General features: G+C 47.4%; 2 protein-coding genes across 2 annotated transcripts in view; one reads left to right on the top strand and one right to left on the bottom strand.

Moving 5' to 3' along the window:
• The window catches only part of TJP3 (tight junction protein 3), a 59,365-nt gene extending 55,233 nt beyond the window's left edge, over positions 1 to 4,132 (bottom strand). The window contains 1 exon segment of the mRNA XM_075611275.1: positions 3,581 to 4,132. The gene's annotated coding sequence lies outside the window, so the exon portion shown is untranslated.
• CACTIN (cactin, spliceosome C complex subunit) lies at positions 4,091 to 19,563 on the top strand. Its single transcript, XM_075611276.1, has 10 exons — positions 4,091 to 4,560; positions 6,622 to 7,096; positions 7,550 to 7,645; positions 9,592 to 9,737; positions 10,649 to 10,811; positions 10,949 to 11,063; positions 14,676 to 14,868; positions 15,228 to 15,350; positions 16,039 to 16,310; positions 18,352 to 19,563. Exons 1-10 carry the CDS (start codon positions 4,250 to 4,252, stop codon positions 18,840 to 18,842), a joined length of 2,385 nt encoding a protein of 794 aa, XP_075467391.1. The 5' UTR covers positions 4,091 to 4,249; the 3' UTR covers positions 18,843 to 19,563.
• Positions 19,564 to 21,245: the final 1,682 nt, after the last annotated feature.

Genomic DNA, 21,245 nt, shown 5'->3' with positions numbered 1-21,245 from the left:
GGTGCTTTCGCCCCCTTTCCCTACCTTAGAGCTGCGTCAAAAGACGCGTGTGATGTCACGTCACATGGCCCTACGGCGTCACGACGCTGCGTTGCTGTGGTGACGCGTCACAGAGGGTCTGAATCAAGGTAAGTATACCGTTGCAGAGGCCTCACGTGATTCCCCGGCATTTAATTAAAATGCCTCTGGGAAGAGCGCGGTACCTCTGCAACGGCCCGCGCCCCCCCAAACAAATCTCCCCCCCCTGGTTTGCGCACTGCTGCATTAAGAGAGGGTTAAGGCCAGGTGCCTTCAATATGACCCAACCCGATTGGTGGGTTAACATGCAACATAACTTCGGTTACATAAAAAGAATTGCAAGGAAAAGGTCACTGACGACTTCCAACATTTCTCCTGAGTACAGAGTTAACCCCTGGTCCCTGAAGTGCTGGAAGCAGGCTACACATCACAGATATGTATACATAATACAGATGTATTACTGACAGGGGTAATGGCGGCCTTAACCTTTATTCAAAGAAGCCAAATCTACCCCTACCGTCACACCGGACATGTATGTGTCCAGTATTGCCTCTCTCTAGACCTGCGGCGAGCAGCACGAGTGCGGAGGGCGGCCGGGTGCAGACTGAGACACATTCAGCAGAGAGAGCAGCCTGTCACAGTGCAGGTTAGAGTGGAGGAGGCGTCTGAGTCAGAGGACAGCGGGGGCGGAGCCCACACCCCCACGGCGCCAGCGCTGGGCGACCTGAGACTGCAGTGACAGCTTTTGGTGCCACTGTCTGCCAGGAGGACCTCCATAGGTAAGTTGTTTTGATAGGAGGGGGAGAGGATGAGGAAGGAGGAGGGGGTGGTGGGCACGTTCTGCAGCATATCTCGCAGCTTGTCTTTCTCAGCCTCACACTCTGAACTGGGTGTTGAGCTGCAACCGTATTTCATGATCCAACGGCCCTAGGTGCTTGAGAGCAGTTTGCAGGTACACGTCCAGGGCAATGTCAGGGTAAGAACTGTTGGAATCCTCGCAATATAACATTCCTGGGTTCCTTGATCTCTGGGCAATTTCCAGGGCTTAGCCACCCTCCATTCCACTGCTCTGTGCATCCTGGCACAGCGTACCATCTTGCTGTCTATCATTTTCTAGCAAGATTTGTATGAGGTACTCTTTATTTTTACCACGACTCCTCACACCGAGTCATCAGAATTTCTTTCACCTGGCATTGGTATACAGCTATTTGGGGAGTGCAGCATTACTCTACTATTTTTTCGGTATACAGCAGCCATATTCACTACACTCGCTTAAAATAAAAAGATCGCGAAATAAAACAAGAGGGGATGGGTATGAAACTGTCTGCTTGTATGTTTTATAAAAATAGCAAGGGAGCAGGGAGTGCCCCAGATGAAGTTCCGTAGTGGGAGCGAAATGTACGTCGGGTCGTTTCTTGCGACGCTCAGCCAGATGGGTCTGTTTTTATTATTTCAGTAGGGGTTACCATTTAACATCACACTGCAGGCACTAGCTAGTGCCATATGTGACAGCAGTGATTAGTGTCACTAATTATGGCGCAATAGAGGGAGTATCCGCCCTTATTGATCGTCCTGTTCCGAGTAACTGCAGCGCTTTGCATTCACTATGGGAGGTCCATATCCGGTGTGCTAAGAGAGACTTGACAGCTGTTGCTCTCATAGGATCGGGTACACTTATATTCTATACGCAGATAGTGTCTCATTGACTTATATTTTCTCAATTGTTGAAATTACCCCTACTTACCCTTCTCAAATTATAGTGATATGTTTTAATTCGGTTTCCTATAAACTTTATATTTATAGACTGTGGTGTGTATTCAAGCGACTTTCTTTTGGAGGTCTTATCTTTAGCCCTTCGCTTTTTTTTTGTATCATTTAACACTGGTCACAGTATTGCACACATTAAATTATCACATGAGCAATCAATGATTTGTTTATTTGTCTAATAGACCTACATGTATTTATTGAGTCACTGAGTTTATCAACTTCAATGTGTGTGTTTTTACGTTATACAATTTTCAAATGACCTGAAAATTGCAGGGAAGCCTTTTGGGGATGCAGAGGGAACCCAAGGGTTCCTAGGAACCCCTTTTGAAAAACACTGACGGACGCCATCTTCACCAGCCACCTTTGAATCTGAGAGAGAGAGGACAGAAGCCTGATAATCCCACTTAAAGGACGGTTTGAGTTTGTATACACTCTTGCATATACTGTGGACTTTTGACCAGGGCTTGATTCTGAGCGAATTCTTATTTGGCTACTTTGTGTCTTGTACGGGGGGGGGGGGGAATAGGGTTAAGGGAAGTACCTTGTGGTTCCGTTGGACCCAAGGGAACGGGCCTGAGGAAAGGGTTGTTACCCTGAAACGTTGCCCCTCTTACCCTCCCCCATTGTCTTATTCTATGTTTATTTGTTTGCAGTTTTTCCTTTAGTGTTTCTTTCCCCCACTCCCCTTCCCTGTCTCTCCCCCTACTCTTGTGCTTTTTAAGATCCATATATTCTGCATTTATAGTTGTGTAACATTTCCATATTTGTGTGATACCTATTGTTCTATTATTTCCGCTATTACATTTTTGGCTTATTCCGTGACTCTTTCGTTTTCTCTATTAATCAGTGTGTGCTGGAGCCCTTGTTTTGGTTTATGCCATCTTCACTGTTGCGTCTGTGTAAGTAATATGTGCAATACAGTATAAAAAACACTGGATGCCGAATGGAAAAGTTAACAAGCTTAGTTAACGATTCGGGTGATAAATTCCAAAAGGTCTGGTCACTATGGCTGGCACAGACTGATATCCAGGGGGTGAACGATGCCACAATCTGGCTTTGATTGAAGTAGGTGAGTTCTCCTTTGATGGGTGACTGGGAGCTAGTTAAGATGGACTGACGTTAGGGACCCCCCCAGGGCTTAGCAGCACACAAAACAAAAAGTTGAAGTGGTACTATTTGGGCGACCTTTGTGAGATGGCTATGTGCTAAGAACTAGTAGTTGGGGAGCACAGCGCCAGAATACAAGATAAAGGTGGTTACTCTTTGCCGGTCCTTCCCCCCCCTCCTATCTTCCCCCCCCCCTTTCCGTTGTTGTCTTTGGTCTGTGGATGTCTTGTCCTGTTGTCTCCCCATCATGTGTCCGTTTTATGTGGTATGTCTCAGACAGTTCTGTGTATACTATGGACAGTTATCAACATTACTTGTTCCCATGTTTGTATGCACAAAAAACTAATAAAGACAAAGTTGAAAAAAAAAAAAAAACACTGGATGGCGCTCAAAACACTTCCTAAGCCAATGAATATAGGTGAATTAAATAAACACCAAAATAGAAAATAAAAGTGAATAAAGCGTATATAAGAGGCAAAAATGCACACTTGACCCTTAAAAGACTGTTCCCAAACGAATATCCTCCAAACATCAGGGGAGTGTAGAAAACGTGTCAGGAAATAAAGAAAATAACAGTGCAATATTGCCAACAAATGTATATATAAAGTGTAGTAAAGGGCTATACATTTCCTACTCACAATGGAGCAGGAAAAATAGGCAATGATCCAACCAATGTCGCAGTGGTTACCGGAAGTAGTGATGCAAAAGGCCTTGAATCGAGCTTCCCCGATGTCCTCTGCATCTGTTCTGCACTTCCGGTTGGCACGGTTTGGCGTTCCTTCCCTCAGTGTTCCCCGCCGGCTGTGAGTTCTCTCTGCTCCCCTTCAGAAGACTCGATTCGTGTGATTTATTACATATATTAAATATGTTGGTTCATTACAAAGTATAGCAACCTGCAAGTGGTCTGGAAACAGCACCAGAGACCGAATCACAGCAGCATGGTCCACAAAGATAGCACTGTCAGTTTCATGTGTACTCATGCAAAAAAAAATATTAGAGTTACATTGCAAGGGATCCATTGGCAGATGTCGCCTGACTAATAAAACAAATATCAAGTGTGTATTTTTCCGTTGACTCTGATTTTATGATTAGATGCTGCTCTTCAGTGCCACCAGTAAGATGGTGGCTAGGCCGATACTCCTAGAGGAAGGACCCTTTAGGTCACTGGTGCGTGTGCCGGTGGGGAGCCGAACACTGTGGCTCCCCGTTTTCTCCCATTTCTTTGGGGTGTACAATAGTCGGCTGCGCCTCAGACTTTGTGTAATTGGTTGGGAGCTGCTGTGTGTCCCCCTTCCGTCGCAGGCATCTCCCCAGTAGCCCCTCGGACGCGACGCTCAGTAAAGGAAGGACCCCAGCGATGCCGCCTGGTTCCCGATCTCCGGGAAAAGAGCGGTCCAACCGACGGAGGCCGAGCCGCTCCCCGAGCACCCGGCAGAGAAGGAAGCAGCAGCACAGAGACCGCTCGGGCTCCGAGGACAGCGGTGGGCGAAGGAGACCGAGCCCCGTCCGGTCCAGCAGCTCAGACAACGGGGACAGGAAGCGGAGCAGGAAACACCGGGAAGGGTCCCGCGATGGCGCAAGGAGAAGGAGGCACCGGGTCGGCTCTGGATCAAGTAGCGGGGGTAGCCTGGGGAGGCGGAGGATAGCCCGTGGGGGGCCGGGATCCAGGTAATCTGGGGGCGCTGTGGACACCCGGGTTTGGTGTTATTCCGTACACCCCCCACTACATACACAAGCTTGTCGGCTGTTTGGCACAGGGATTAATTTAATAACAATAATAGCATGTTGTGCTTTACAGAGACATTTTGCATGCACAAGTCCTTGCCCCGCAGAGCTTACAATCTATGTTTTTGGTGCCTGAGGCACAGGGAGATAAAGTGACTTGCCCAAGGTCACAAGGAGCCGACATTGGGAATTGAACCAGCCTCAAAATCCGTGCTTGAGTCAGTGTCTTTACGCACTGAGCCACTCCTCCCTTAGGCCGCGCTTATAGTGCCGGCGACGCGACTTCGGCCGAAAACAAATGCATTGACGGTGACGTGATTTTTTGCAGCCGGGAATATTTTATTTTTCAGGGGCTGTCGCCTCATGTGACAGCCCCTGAACCAATCAATGGCCTGGTTGTTCGCGACACCGCCACATAGCGAAATACAACTTTCGCTAGCAGCGACGGGTGACGTCGCGGGCACTATACGCGCGGCCTTAGTTGTGTTCGCACTCGTGTTTTAATGCTCTAGTCCCTCACTGTATAAATTAATACGCTGCGTGCTCCCACTGTACATAGTGAACACTACATAAATACATACTATTTCAATGGCCAAAATTGTTGATGCTTTATAATAAACGATAATAATGGTCAGATATGAACCCATTAACTGTTATGAACCCCCTAGTCCTGTTATTCTTCATTTGCCATTTCTTAATTTCCCCTCACTCTGTCAGCTCCACTTCTATGAATATTTATCTTAAAGCTGCAGTTCAGTCAATATCCTGCATGTGTGGTTTTTTTTAATAAATCAGTTCTGTAGTAAGAAAAAATACTTTTAGCATTTTCTGTTTTTAAAAAAACAACTTTGAAAGACCAATTTTCTTGTATTCTATTTTAACAGCCATTAGCTAAGGCACCGCCCCTTCATGCTCTGGCACACCCCTTTGTCAGCCCTGCCCTCCCTCTAGCACATGTCAGTGCAGGAGTGCTCATGAATATTCATGAGCTTCCACTGACAGACAAGCAGAATATAAACAGATCCCTTCACTAATTATGTCACCAAATTTCGACCTATCAATACATAGAGAACGAATTGACTGGCAGCTATACAGTTCTTTAGGTAATTCGAGATTGCACACATAAAACTATTAAAGTAAAAAAATAAATTAAAAAAAAAAGACTGAACTGCAGCTTTAACTCTGTTTTTAGAACATGAACATTTACACTTCCCTCACCCTCAAATCATGTGCAGTAATTCTTGCCCCGTATTTAAACTCTTCGCAGTGCGTTGCAGGCCCATGTGACCGTGCCGGAATGAACAGGTTTAGGATGTGTTTAGAAACGGTAGCATTCAATTTTAAGGCACTTTGGCCAGGATTTACTAAGCCACAATGTAGGGTGCTGCACCCTGATTGGACATTAACTGCTATTGACTTGATCAGGGTGCAATCCCCTGCATTCTGACTTCGTAAATCCAAATCTCTGAGCACTGTTTTAACCCCTTTAGTGCTGAGGGGTGGCTGCACACAAGACTTCTATGGTTGAAAGTGTAACAGTGATGATGGCAGCTGTTAGCCTGGATGTCTCACTGTACACTGTAGAGCGAATTAAAAATTTCACTTGTGAGCACAGTCACTTGTGCACCTGTCTGCAACCCTGCCTTTCCCCATTATCTCTTAGCATACAGTGCTTCCACCGCAGCCAGGGATTCTGGGTAATGATATGCAAATGAGCAAACAGTGTCACTCTTTACTTCCTGTCTATTTTAATATGAACCCCTATAAGCTCGTGCCTGCTGTAATACACAGCTTTTTCAGCACAGCTTGGGTTCAAGAAGTTCAGAGCCAGCAAATCTACTCACAGCTGTTTTGACCTTTTGGGTCTCATCAGTGTGAGGTTGGTTGCTGGCTCTGCAACCTGAAGCTGGTAGTGGGTGCAACCAGACATTAAAAAGAGCTTTTTACATGAAGTTGCTGCATCCTTAGAGCCTTCGGTTATCTTGCCTTATCTTGCCTTTTTAGGTCTGACTCTGGGGAGAGGAAGAAACAGAAGAAAAGGAGGAGCAGAGATCGAGAGCAGGGGAGTCGGAAGCAGCACCGTTCTCCGTCTGACTCCACCTCTGACTCTGAGATGGACTCTGGCCGCAAGGCGCCGGACAAAGAGAGGAGGAGGAGAAGGAGATCCAGATCGAGATGTTCAGTGTCGTCTGTCTCATCACCATCACCGGCACGGTCTCACAGCCCCCCGGGGGAAGCAGGGGGTAGTCTCAGCCTACAGGAGCGTGTGAGGGAGAAGGAGGAGAAGAAGCAGAAAGAAGAGGTGATGAAAGCAATGGAGACGCCAGAAGAGAAGAGAGCCAGGCGCTTGTCCAAGAAGGAGGCCAAGGAGAGGAAGAAACGGGAGAAGATGGGTTGGGGAGAGGAGTACATGGGCTACACCAACACTGACAACCCCTTCGGGGACAACAACTTGCTGGGAACTTTTATATGGAGCAAGGTGAGGCCACTGAAGCATGGGCCAGTATTATCCACAGAACATACGTGGCTGAGTTTGTGTTAGAGAAGTAATCTCGTATAGAGCTGTCGCACTGCCTGTCTCTCTTGCCCTCTTTTGCACTTCATCCCAGCTCTCCTCTGTTCTCCCTCCTCTACCCTCCCCGTGTCTTGAACTTATCGGGTGTCCCCTGCTCTCCCTCTTACACCCTACCTGTGCCTTTTCTCCCTTGTTATTGAAATTGTTCTCGGCTCTTCATTTCGAATGTCTGCTCCTCCTCTCCGCCTTGTTATAGCAGCTTAGGCGAAATTCTTTTGGGGACCCACATGTTCCCCATTGGAGATAAAACAAGGCACAGAAGTACTAACGCTGTGTCCCACAATGTCACAGTAAGCACAGAGGGGTTTCTTGCTGGGATTAAATGAAATTAGACTGATAAACCTCTTCCATTTGCAGGCGCTGGATAAAAAAGGAATCGGTCACCTTACGGAGAAAGATCTGAAGGATAGAAATAAGTATATCCAGGAAGATAACCGTTTGGAGCTCCAGAAGGTGAGGAGGGGTACATTCAAAAGATGAATGTGTAATAGTCAGTCAAATGTGTACCGCAGGAGCTTATTCTATACAGTTGTGTGAAAAAGAAAGTACACCCTCTTTGAATTCTATGGTTTTACATATCAGGACATAATAACAATCATCTGTTCCTTAGCAGGTCTTAAAATTAGGTAAATACAACCTCAGATGAACAACAACACATGACATATTACACTGTCATATGATTTGTTTAACAAAAATAAAGCCAACATGGAGAAGCTGTGTGTGAAAAACTAAGTACACCCTTACTGCTTCCATAGGAATTAAGATGCTAAGTAGCAGACAGGTGCTGCTAATCAAATGCCCCTGATTAATTGATCATCAGCAAGTGTGACCACTTCTATAAAAGCCGAAGTTTTAGCAGTTGGCTGGTGTGGAGGATTCGGGCGTGTGTTAACACAATGCCAAGGAGGAAAGACATCAGCAATGATCTTAGAGAAGCAATTGTTGCTGCCCATCAATCTGGGAAGGGTTATAAGGCCATTTCCAAACAATTTAAAGTCCATGATTCTACAGTGAGAAAGATTATTCAAAAGTGGAAAACATTCAAGACAGCTGCCAATCTTCCCAGGAGTGGATGTCCCAGCAAATTCACCCCAAGGTCAGACCGTGCAATGCTCAGAGAAATTGCAAAAAACCCAAGACTTACATCTCAGACTCTACAGGCCTCAGTTAGCATGTTAAATGTTAAAGTTCATGAGAGTACAATTGAAAAAGACTGAGCAAGTATGGTTTGTTTGGAAGGGTTGCCAGGAGAAAGCCTCTTCTCTCTAAAAAGAACATGGCAGCACGGCTTAGGTTTGCAAAGTTGCATCTGAACAAACCACAAGACTTCTGTAACAATGTCCTCTGGACAGACGAGACCAAAGTGGAGATGTTTGGCCATAATGCACAGCATTACGTTTTGCGAAAACCAAACACAGCATATCAGCACAAACCACCTCATACCAACTGTCAAGCATGGTGGTGGAGGGTTGATGATTTGGGCTTGTTTGGCAGCCACAGGAACTGGGAACTTTGCAGTCATTGAGTCGACCATGAACTCCTCTGCATACCAAAGTATTCTAGAGTCAAATGTGAGGCCACCTGTCCGACAGCTAAAGCTTGGCCAAAATTGGGTCATGCAACAGGACAATGATCCCAAGCACACCAGCAAATCTACAACAGAATGGCTGAAAAAGAAAATAATCAAGGTGTTGCAATGGCCCAGTGAAAGTCCAGACCTCAACCTTATTGAAATGCTGTGGCTGGACTTTAAGAGAGTTGTGCATAAACAAATGCCCACAAACCTTAATGAACTGAAGCAACGTAAAGAAGAGTGGGCCAAAATTTCTCCACAACGATGTGAGAGACTGATAAAGTCTTACAGAAAACAATTACTTCAAGTTACTGCTGCTAAAGGTAGGTGGTTCTACAAGCTATTGAATTATAAGGTATACTTAGTTTTTCACACATGGCTTCTCCATTTTGGCTTTATTTTTGTTAAATAAATCATGACACAGTGTAATATGTCATGTGTTGTTGTTCATCTGAGGTTGTATTTACCTAATTTTAAGACCTGCTAAGGAACAGAGGATTGTTATTATGTCCTGATATGTAAAAGCATAGAATTCAAAGAGGGTGTACTTTCTTTTTCACACCACTTTATATGCAGAAGCGTCCATATTGGGAAGTTTTTCGGCCGTAATTCCACATTGAAGTCAATGGGGTATTGTGGCCAAAAAACGTTCTTATCGGCTGCTTTGGAGGATCTAGATTAAGGCCCCTATATCCCTCTAGTGGCTGATGCAGATCCCTCAGGCACTGAAGAGAATAACGATGAACCAGTTGCCATGTAATTCCATCCTTGATGTAGGGCACTTGTTCACTACACAGTTCTCCATCTCTCTCTTGCTGCCTCTCAGGTAAAACAGCTGCGTTTGGAGCGTGAGCGTGAAAAGGCAATGAGGGAGCAGGAGCTGGAGATGCTGCAGCGTGAGAAGGAGGCGGAACACTTCAAGACGTGGGAAGAGCAGGAGGACAACTTCCACCTGCAGCAAGCCAAGCTCAGGTACTTACAAGGCAGACACAGCCCTGTGTGTTGGGATGTAAAGAGACTGGTGTTTCCATGATGTCTTCTTAGTCAGGAACATGGTTTTGTAGATATTGGTGTACACCCAAGTTGCAATGTCAACAAAATACCTCTCTGTCGGTCTGCGTTTCTCTCTCTCTATCGGTCGGTCTGCGTCTCGTGTATCATCTTCAGCCCTTGTCGGTCCACTGCTGGATGAATATGATATCGACTATATCTTTTTCCGATCATTAATAAACGATTCTCTTAATATATTTCAATCGATTTTTTTTAATGTTTTAAGGCATGTCGTCTAAATTACAGTTTATTGTTCTGTTATACATATTTTGTAGTACTAAATGTTTTAAATAAAGGTATGCTCAAATGTCAGGGAACTAATGCACTATTGAAATCTCATTTAGCGGTATTAACAAAGAAAATTAATGCTTCTTTAATAAAAACATCACAGCCCACAAATAATCTACTACCCAAAGGGGACCCTCGGGCTAACAACTTGTGGTATCCTTTGAATATAGTGCTCATGCACTGGGCAAGTTCATGCACAAATGTTTGCCAGTAAACCTTGCGTTGCAGGGTGTCCCAGAGCACAGGTCTATGATGTGTCCTGTACTACAGAGGCGCTTAACTCCAGTCCTTAAGCCCCCTCCCCCCCCCCCCCCAACCGGTCAGATTTTCAGGATATCCCAACTTCAGCACAGATGGATCAATCAGAGGCTCAGCCTCTGATTGAGCCACATGCAGAAGCAGGGACTGAATGGGCCACCTGTGCTGAAGCAGGGATATAATGGAATCCTGCCATGTTGGGGGGGCTTGAGGACTGGAGTTGAGCACCCTGCAGCACTAGATCTGTTCTCAGCACCACAATTGGCAATGTCACTTGTCTTTGTTAGGTCCAAGATCCGCATCCGTGACGGTCGAGCTAAACCCATAGACCTGCTGGCAAAGTACATCAGCGCCGAAGATGATGACCTGGCGGTGGAAATGCACGAGCCGTACACCTTCCTGACCGGGCTCACCGTGAACGACCTGGACGACTTGCTAGAGGATATCCAGGTACTCGGCTTATGATTCACGTCCAGCGCTGGCAGAGTTGCAGCATCAGTACCTTTTTCCCACCCAGGACCAGTGCACAGCCCGGGGGGGAATTGTCGTGTTTAAGTTCCCGTCGCGATGCGTTTGCTGTTTTTCAGATTTACATGGAACTGGAGCAGGGGAAAAATGTGGATTTCTGGAGAGACATGACCATTATCACCGAGGATGAAATCTCCAAACTCCGCAAGCTGGAAACCTCTGGCAAAGGACCAGGTGAGAGCCAGTCAGGCTGGTTATTGACTGGGGGGGAGAGGGGGGGTTAGGCAATGTTCTGTGTTAAAGGAGCAATCCATGCAATATCCTAAATATTATTATTTTTTTAATAAACCCCTTCTGTAATATTAGATAATACTTACAACATTTTTTTTTTAATTTGACTCTTGATGTCATTTTGAATATACTGAGCATTTTTGGTTTCTATAGCGGGCTTTAGCACATGGGTGCGTAAACGTTTCCCCCCTGCGCCCCCTGCCGGCCCTCCCCTGCTCGCGCCCCCCTCCTTACCTTGTCTTCGGCATCAAATGACGCCATGGGGTCACCTGACCGCTTCGCCGAAGGTAAGGGAAGTTGCGTAAGCCTCATGCGATCCCCCGGCATTTAATTTAAGAGCGTGGGGCCTCTGGAACCGCTGCGCCCCCCTTGGAAAATCTTGCGCACCCTAGTTTGCGCACCCCAGTTTAGCACACTTCCCCAGCAGTGCAAGATATTTGTAACACTTTCCTGTTTGATCATTTGTTGCAAATATTCCCAGCAGTTTGAGCTGTAAACTGTAACAATTACATTAGTAATATAAGAATAAATTGTAGCTGCTGCTGTATATATATATATATATATATATATATATATATATACACACACATACAACTAATAACCTAAGCTGCCGATCTATTCGTTGATCCATGATCGATCGGCAAAATCCTGCTTCCCAGGGTTCACTAAATGGCTGCCTTTCAGTTTCAAAATCAATCCTACAGTCAGTGTAACTCAGTATAACTGTATATATATATATATATAGCGCCATTAATGTACATAGCGCTTCACAGCAGTAATACACGTGACAATCGTATAAATAACAAATAATATAAATAATACATAAAGGGGAGAAATGCTTCAGACATAAAAGTAACATTTAGGAAAAGGAGTTCCTGCTCCGAAGAGCTTACAATCTAATTGGTAGGTAGAAAGAATGTACAGAGACGAGGCCTTCTGGTAAGTGCATCTGCAAGGGGCCAAGGTTTATGTATGAGGTGTAAAGTATCAGCCATGGAGCTACTCATATGATTCCTTAAGCAGGTGTGTTTTAAGGTGGATAGAGAGGGTGCTAGTCGGATATATAGAGGAAGGGCATTCTAGAGGTGTGGGGCAGTCAGTGAGAGGTTTAAGGCGGGAGAGGGCTTTCTATACAAAAGGGGTAGAGAGAAGACATCCTTGAGCAGAACGCAAGAGTCGGGATGGTGCATAGCGAGAAATTAGGGCTGAGATGTAAGGTGGAGCAGAAGAGTGTAACGCTTTAAAGTGAGGAGGAGAATTGAGTGTGTGATACAGGATTTTATAGGAAGCCAGGAGAAAGATTTCAGCAGGGGAGACGCTGAGACAGATTTAGGAAAGAGTTGAGTGATTCTAGCAGCAGCGTTTAGGATAGATTGTAGGGATACAGGTGAGAGGCAGGAAAGCCAGACAGCAGGAGGTTACAGTAATCGAGACGGGAGAGAATGAGGGCCTGAGTAAGAGTTTTAGCAGTCGAGCAACAGAGGAAAGGGCGTATGTTTGTAATATTGCGGAGGAAAAAACGACAGGTTTTGAATGTGAGAGAGGAGTCAAGTGTGGCTCCTATGCAGCGTGCTTGTGCTACTGGGTGAATGATAGTACTTCCAACAGTAATGTGGAAGGAGGTAGTAGGGCCATCTTAGGAAGGAAATATGAGGAGCTCTGTTTTTGACATGTTGAGTTTAAGTCGGCGGAGGGCCATCCAGGATGATATAGCAGAGAGACATTCAGAATCGTTGGTCTGTACAGCAGGTATAAGGTCAGGGGTTGAAAAGTAAATGTGTGTCATCAGCATAGAGGTGATATTTGAACCCAAGAGATGTGATTAGGTCACCTAGAGAGAGTGTGTAAAAAGAGAAGAGGTCCCAGGACAGAGCTCTGGGTTACCCCCACAGAGAGATCGATAGAGGAGGAGGAGGTGTTAGCAGAAGAGACACTGAAAGTACGATGGGAGAGGTAGGATGAGATCCAGGATAGAGCTTTGTTCCGAATGCCAAGAGTATGGAGAATGTGAAGGAGAAGAGGGTGGTCCACGGTGTCAAATGCTGCAGAGAGGTAGAGTAATATGAGCAGAGTGTAATGACCTCTGTCTTTGGCAGCATGGAGGTCATTAGTTATTTTAGTGAGGGCTGTTTCCGTGGAGTGAGCAGTGCGGAAGCCAGATTGTAGAGGGTCTAGGAGAGAATGGGTGTTGAGAAAATGGAGCAAGCGAGAGAATACAAGACGTTCAAGAAGTTTAGAGGCAAAAGGCAGCAGGGAGACCGGACGATAGAAAGACGTGTGTGTGTGTGTGTGTGTGTGTGTGTGTTGCACCTTTCACCCTTGTGTTCAGTAGTTTTGAAGCAGTCACCTGGCAACCCTAGTTGGGAGTCCTGAGGACTGGAGTTGAATACCCCTGTATTAGACTCTGATGGCCGATGATGTTCCTAATGTAGGAACTTACCTGAGGAAAGGCCATGTTGGGCTGAAACGCTGTCGTTGCTCTATTTAAATAAATGAAGATTTCACATTTGCATTGAAACGTTCTTGATCCGTGTAAGGAGGAGACGCTGAGTTTATGATGATGGGCTGTCTCTTATCTTGTTTTGTCAGTGGCTATTTTATAGTCTTTTTGACCAGGCTGTTTTGAGACAAGCACCTAGCTACTTTTTCATAGTTTGTATAACCGTTTACCCACTAATAATAGTATTTATCTGTATATCATGATGTTCCTAATGCCCTTGTATTTTATTTTTATACCCACGCAATCCTGTATACAGGGCTTTATAAAGGCACTTACAACGATTGCATACACAATTTAGGGATGAGTATTGAGTATCATATTTCACATTTATATGAGAGGGATCCTGACCCCAGCAGCTCACTATCTGCATGGTATGGTGTCCTGTGGGCAGCAGGAGTTAATGTAAACGCAAGATCATCAGTTTTTATCTTTTCCATGAAGGAAGCGGTCAGTACCTTTTTGCTATCAGCAGGTGGCGCCAGTCCACTGTTTAATTTCCATCAGGCAACATGATTGGGTTTTCACTGACTGTTTGCACTGAACATCTGCTACTCTCTGGGGCAAAAAGGGGAACAGGGCTTTGGCGTTATTTCCTCTCCGCATCAGCCGTGACGTTCTAAAAGCAGAACGTCTCGTGTTACAGACGTGACGTCCAAGGTACTCCCAAGTGCAATATTAAGAGCGAACCTTATGTATTGCAGTAAAGGAGTATTAGTTCTATAGATCAGTATCATACTTTTCAGGTTGTGATAACTATTTATGGGACATGAGTTCTTCATAGGTGTACACAAACCTTTCGGTTAAATGCACATTCAAGGCATTTAAAGAAAATACTTTTTCGGCTTTAAAACGCTGCGTACATGTGTGAATACGTTGCATATTGGCCCACTAGAAGGAGTGGTGTTGATCGGTAGATTAGGGGAAGCTTTGAACCGTTCTGAGTTTTAAACTCCACATATTCCTAGAACGCACCTGGAAAGGAGGTGTGTGCGCTGTCCCTTGTGACTGGGCAAATAAACGTTGTAAACACACCAGCCTGTGCTCTCGTTCTGCAGGAGAGAGGCGGGAAGGGGTGAACGCCTCTGTCAGCACAGACGTCCAGGCCGTGTTCAAAGGGAAGACCTATATCCAGCTGCAAGTAATTTCCCAAGGGATCGAGACCAAGATCAAGGCAGGCGGCCCCAACCTGGACATCGGCTACTGGGAGACTCTGCTGCAACAGCTCCGTGCCTACATGGCCAAAGCAAGGTATGGCCGGGAGGAGCATCGGATAACGGGGATGGGGAGTGATGAGGGACCTGGTGCTAATCACTGGCAGGGAAGTGGGGCTACTGTTTACTGCACCAGCCTACAATATCTGTGCAAGCAGGAGGTTCGATGGTTTCAATCCGGCACGGCCCAGTTAGCCATTCCTGTTCTCTGTGTGGATCAACACATTGTAATTGTGTAGCTTTTGTAAGGTTAAAAGCCCTTTGCCCCCTTTTTATAGAACATTTTTTTTCCTGCAGTTTGCAGACACTTTGCGCTGCTTTGTAAATCTAGCCCGGTATGTCTGTTCTCCCCTCTGTTCTGTTGCTAACAATTGATCTCCTATTCATTGACTGCAGACTTCGGGAGAGGCACCAGGATGTCCTGCGCCAGAAATTGTTCAAGCTGAAACAGGAGCAGGGTGTGGAGAGCGAGCCTCTGTTCCCCATCATGAAGCAGGAGCTGGAATCCCCCAGTCACAGGTAGTGAGATACTGCTGGTGGGGTTGTATGTTGTATGATTTACATCGGATGCAGTTTGCGGCTGTGAGTCTGTTAAACAGTTCCCTAAATTGTCAATGCTTTTTAACCCCTTGCTGCCATAGGGGTCACCAGCAGGCAGATTACATTATGGCTCAAGGAGGCGTCAAGTGTATGAAAGCAGCAATACAGGTTTCATTTATTGTTTTATTACAGGATTGAAGCAGGGGTCTCCGGAGCTGAACGCCATTCATTTCAGCTCCGGGGACCCCCTGATTCTAGAGATAGTTACCTCCCATATGGGGTGCCGGTCTCTCTGTGGAGTTTAAATGTCCTGGTCATGTGGGCCAATAGGAAGCCGCACCGGATGATGTCACGGCTTCCTATTGGCCCACGAACATTTAAATGCCGCCATTTCGTTAGGCACACAAGTTCCCTGGCGGCATAGATACCAGCACCCCTACAGAGATAAGTGTCCCGGGAAGCAGGGGGTCTCCGGAGCTGAACTGAATGGAGTTTAGCTCCGGGGACCCCCTGCTTTAATCCTGTAATAAAAACCAATAAGTGAAACCTGTATTGCTGTTCTGTGTGCCCAGGGATTTTACGTATAAAGGATGATTATAACGCCGCATCCTTTGACATGTTGCATGGTAGATGAGTGTCTCAGACTTACTCCTGTTGCCTTCCTCAGGCCTGATCCGGAGGAGCCGGCGTCAGAGCAGCCCGGCTCGTCCACTGCTGCGGCCTCCGAGGGGGCCCCGGAGGGGGAGGTGAAAGCGGAAGGCGGGGAGTCTGTGCTCCTGGAGGAAGATCTCATCCAGCAGAGCCTCGATGACTACGACGCTGGGAAGTACAGCCCCAAACTGCTGACCAACCAGGAGCTGCCCTTCGACGCGCACGTGGTGGACTTTGAGGAGGATCAGCAGAGGCTGGTGCTGTCCAGGCAACAGCTGCAAGTCACAGGTACGTCGGGCACAGGGAATGGGGCACGGAGCAACTTTGCCGTAGAGGGCTTGTCAGTAGAATTATTGAAGGAGTCTCTCCCAGACTTTACACAAGGGCTCGTCAACTGGCTTTCCAAACAGGACGGGTCAGACAAATGTGGCATGGCCATAAAAGTAATATCGGATATATTTAAAAATACTTTTATACTTCAACATTTTTCAAGCATTTATAGCATCCGTACCATAATTCTTCCCATCCCATCTTAGCTTAGGTGTGTGTATAAAAATTGCACTTGGCTGCTTGAGGACTTGCATTAAAACTATACCCACCCAACCTGACCCGGGGGGCCTGCGGGTTGCTCAGCACGGCTTCCCACTAGAGGTTTTCTGGTTGTGCTTTAGTTCTCACGAATGGTAGAAAACGTACGTCGGCAATAAGAACATGGACTTTCCCCCACAAACGGTGTGAGCCTGTGAACAGACAAGCTGTTCGGTTGGGGTCGACTCTGTGACCCTGATCACACAGGAGACCCCGGCCTCAGACTGCCATCGGGTCCGTGCGATGACGCGCACGCAGTCAGACAGCAAAGTGCAGCTCAGATAGTGTGAACATTGTTGTTCTGAAAGTGGTCAACGTGTTTATTCTCTGAACCGCAGCTGCCGAATAGCAACCCGGCTCTTCTGCATGATTCATGTCCCAGTAAGGTTTTTGTTTTGTTGGGGTTAAGTAGAAATGTCACTTGTACGTTGTTTTTTATTTATTTCTTTGGTCGCATCCACTTTGAAGTATATACTTGTTGTTTCCCCCACCCTCAGTTACAGCAGAGACATGTAGGTCAAACTCTTGAGTGCTTCTGACTCAACAAGGGCACTTCTGAGCGGGTTTAAAAAGGCTTCAAACATTGGGGTGACTGCCAGCAGAATCCACTCAAGATATGTCGCAGCTTTACATGCACTTCCCTTCTAGAAAACCTTGTTAGTGGTGTTTCTAGCTGTTCTGTATAGCAGAGTGTAAAAGGCTGTAAAGCAGGAAGTACAGGTCATTGGCAACACGTTGAATATTCAGGTGGCAAAATGAAACCCGGATTTGCATGTGATGGTGTATTTACCATAGTACTATGTGGCACTGCTGGTTTTGTTCTGTTCCCCCTTTCACAGCTTTCTATTACAGAGGCAATCCAAGCGGTTCTTTAAAAACATTTTTTTTTAAATTGATTACCTTTATTGATAACTAATAACCTACGCTGCCGATCAATTTGTTCTCCCAGGATCGATCCGCAAAGATCCTGCTTCCCAGGGTTCACTAAATGGCTACCTTTTCATTTTCAATCAATCCTCCAGTCAGCGAAACTCAGCAGATACAATGTATCCCTATATTACTAAGGTAACATGATGTATTGTTACAGTTTGCAGCTCAAACTGCTGGGAATATTGGCAACCAATGATCACAAACGGGAAAGTGTTGCAAATATCTTGCACTGCTTGGGAGGTGGGCTAAAACCTGCTAGAGAAATCAAAGGATGCTCATATTAACTCATTAAAAATAGCATTGAGTCACTGACACCCAAGAGAAGCTGATAGAAGAAATTATGACCATTCAGACCTCAGCCTGAAGGATGCTGGAGTCTGCGGGGTGGGGGAGGCTCACCCCTCACCCCCCCATCTCTATACCCACCCCCATTCCTTCCCCTCTATCCCCCCCCCCCCTCTCTTTTTCAGACCTCTCGCTCCCCCGGTCACCCGGTGACCCAGAGGTCGCGCCACTCTTGGCGGTACACCCCCCCCCCCTCCAACATAGAAAATTTGAAAATCAAAGTGTATTAGGATATTGCGATGTGAAATATGCCTGTAAATTTGCCTGTTTCCTAATAAAAATGTTAAAAAAAAAAAAAAAAAAATAGCATTGAGTCAAATAAAATTTATTTTTTTAGTGTATTATCTAATGCTACAGAACTGATTTTATTAAAAAAACACATGTAGGGTATTGCATGAATCGCTCGTTTAAAACTGGTCAGGGCTGTGGTTAAACTTGGCCTGTGTCCTGTCCTGTGTCCCTCTAGGAGATGCCAGCGAGAGCGCAGAAGATATCTTCATCCGGAAGGCTAAGGAGGGCATGGAGGGGGACGAGGCTCAATTCAGCGTGGAGGTCCCCGTCACCAGCAAAGCGTACCTGTGGGCGGACAAGTACAGGCCGCGCAAGCCGCGCTTCTTCAACCGCGTCCACACAGGCTTCGAGTGGAACAAGTACAACCAGACGCATTACGATTTCGACAACCCTCCCCCCAAAATCGTGCAGGGCTACAAGTTCAACATCTTCTACCCGGATCTGATCGACAAGCGCTCGACACCCGAATACTTCCTGGAGGCCTGCCAGGATAACAAGGACTTTGCCATCTTGCGCTTCCACGCCGGGCCGCCCTACGAAGACATCGCCTTCAAAATCGTCAACCGCGAGTGGGAGTATTCTCACCGCCACGGCTTCCGGTGCCAGTTTTCCAACGGCATCTTCCAGCTGTGGTTTCACTTCAAGCGGTATCGCTACCGGAGATGAGCAAGCCAGTAGTGCGGCCAGGAAGGAGGCCAACGGTAACCAGATTAAACAACAACACATTTCTTTTTTCGGGGGTTGCTATTTTGAAGATCTGTTTTCGGCGCCCTTACTGGGGTATGGAGGAAACGATCCTGTTGTGCTCAATGACTTCAGACGAGAGTTCCCTTTTTTTGTGTGTGCGTTCCTTTGATCCTGGGATGGGTCTCGCCAGGACTTGGGCAGCTGCTTCCTATCCGTTCCTCCATCTGCTGAGGCTGGGATCTCATTCTTAACAAGGCATTTTTTTGTACAAATAAAAAAAAGGGATTGAAAACCCATCAGCTTCCAGTTAGGCGTGTGTTGGGAAGGGGCAGTCCACTTCTATACGTTACAAGATAAAAGAAAATATATTTTTAAACCTGATTTGAAGTTTGTACCCCCCTCTGTGGGCTGTGGGCCCCCTCCAGTGAAAGAGTTAAATCCTTATGAGTATACCACAAAAAACTGTTCTTCTGTTCCTGAATCTCCTGGCACATCATTTTCCTTTTAGAATATTAATTTTAACATTGAAGCCAGGAGCTGGAGTTCTCGGACATGTCTTCGTCTGCTCTACATACCGATGTATTTACAGAAGTCCCCCTTTCGGTACCAAAAAATAAAAGGGCTGTCAGGATTTGTCATTACGCAGATGTTTTCAGCATTGGGGAAGTTGGGAGCATTCTTCTTCCCATGTGTTGCAATCGCGTAGCTCCTGATCACCATGTTGAAAATAATAATTTCACAGCATCTGCATGGAATTTGTCCTTGTTCCTGGCGTCACGCGAGTAAGTGTGTCACGATATCTGGAGGAGCAGGAGGCCGCCTTGCCTCAAAGTGGTTAGAGCAGTGGCGTAGCTAGACATAGGCAGGCCCCCGGGCAAAAACATTCAGGGCCCCATTAATATTAATACTGACTCATTTTTTTCTCCCTCCTCCATCCTCTCTCTCATCATCCCTCCTCATTGTCATCAGCTCTCCCCCTCCCATCGGATCCCCCTCGGCTCTCTCCCCCTCCCTGCCCAGCTCTCCCCCTCCCTGCCCAGCTCTCCCCCTCCCTGCCCAGCTCTCTCCCCCCCAGCCCAGCTCCCGCTCTCTTTCTCTCTCTGCTTCAGCTCGCTCTCTGCTTCTGCTCGCTCGCTCTCTGCTTCCGCTCTCTCCTTTCAATCTCTGCTTCCGCTCGCTCTCTCTCTCTCGCTCTCTGCTTCCGCTCGCGCTCTCTCGCTCTCTGCTTCCACTCGCGCTCTCTCGCTCTCTGCTTCCACTCGCGCTCTCTCGCTCTCTGCTTCCGCTCTCTCTCTCTCTGCTTCCACTCGCTCTCTGCTTCCACTCGCTCTCTGCTTCCTCTCTCGCTCTATCTCTCTGCTTCCACTCTCTCGCTCTCTGCTTCCGCTCTCTCGCTCTCTGCTTTTGCTCTCTGCTTCCGCTCTCTCGCTCTCTGCTTTTGCTCTCTGCTTCCGCTTTCTCTCTCTCGCTCTCTGCTTCCGCTAGCTCTCTCTTGCTTTCTGCTTCCGCTCTCTCTCTCGCGCTCTCTCTGCTTCCGCTTGCTCTTTCGCTCTCTGCTTCAACTCGCTCCCTGCTTCCGCTCGCGCTCTCCCTGCTTCCGCTCTCCCTGCTTCCGCTCGCGCTCTCCCTGCTTCCGCTCGCGCTCTCCCTGCTTCCGCTCGCGCTCTCCCTGCTTCCGCTCGCGCTCTCTCGGCTTCCGCTCGCGCTCTCTCTGTTTCCGCTCGCGCTCTCTCTGCTTCCGCTCGCGCTCTCTCTGCTTCTGCTCGCGCGCTCTCTGCTTCCGCTAGCTCTCTCTTGCTTTCTGCTTCCGCTCTCTCTCTCGCGCTCTCTCTGCTTCCGCCTGCTCTTTCGCTCTCTGCTTCAACTCGCTCCCTGCTTCCGCTCGCGCTCTCCCTGCTTCCGCTCGCGCTCTCCCTGCTTCCGCTCGCGCTCTCCCTGCTTCCGCTCGCGCTCTCCCTGCTTCCGCTCGCGCTCTCCCTGCTTCCGCTCGCGCTCTCCCTGCTTCCGCTCGCGCTCTCCCTGCTTCCGCTCGCGCTCTCCCTGCTTCCGCTCGCGCTCTCCCTGCTTCCGCTCGCGCTCTCTCTGCTTCCGCTCGCGCTCTCTCTGCTTCCGCTCGCGCTCTCTCTGCTTCTGCTCGCGCGCTCTCTGCTTCCGCTCGCGCTCTCTTTCTGCTTCTGCTCGCGCTCTCTTTCTGCTTCTGCTCGCGCTCTCTTTCTGCTTCTGCTCGCGCTCTCTCTCTGCTTCCGCTCGCGCTCTCTCTCTGCTTTCGCTCGCGCTCTCTCTCTTCTTTCGCTCGCGCTTTCTCTCTCTCTCTGCTTCAGCTCTCCCCCTCTCACTCCCCACCCCCAGCTGTCTCTCCCATGCCTACCTTTGGCGGGAGAT

This window comes from Ascaphus truei, chromosome 8, assembly GCF_040206685.1.
Source record: "Ascaphus truei isolate aAscTru1 chromosome 8, aAscTru1.hap1, whole genome shotgun sequence".
In the NCBI taxonomy this organism is placed as follows: domain Eukaryota; kingdom Metazoa; phylum Chordata; class Amphibia; order Anura; family Ascaphidae; genus Ascaphus; species Ascaphus truei.
This window is presented reverse-complemented; position numbering and strand designations above follow the sequence as displayed.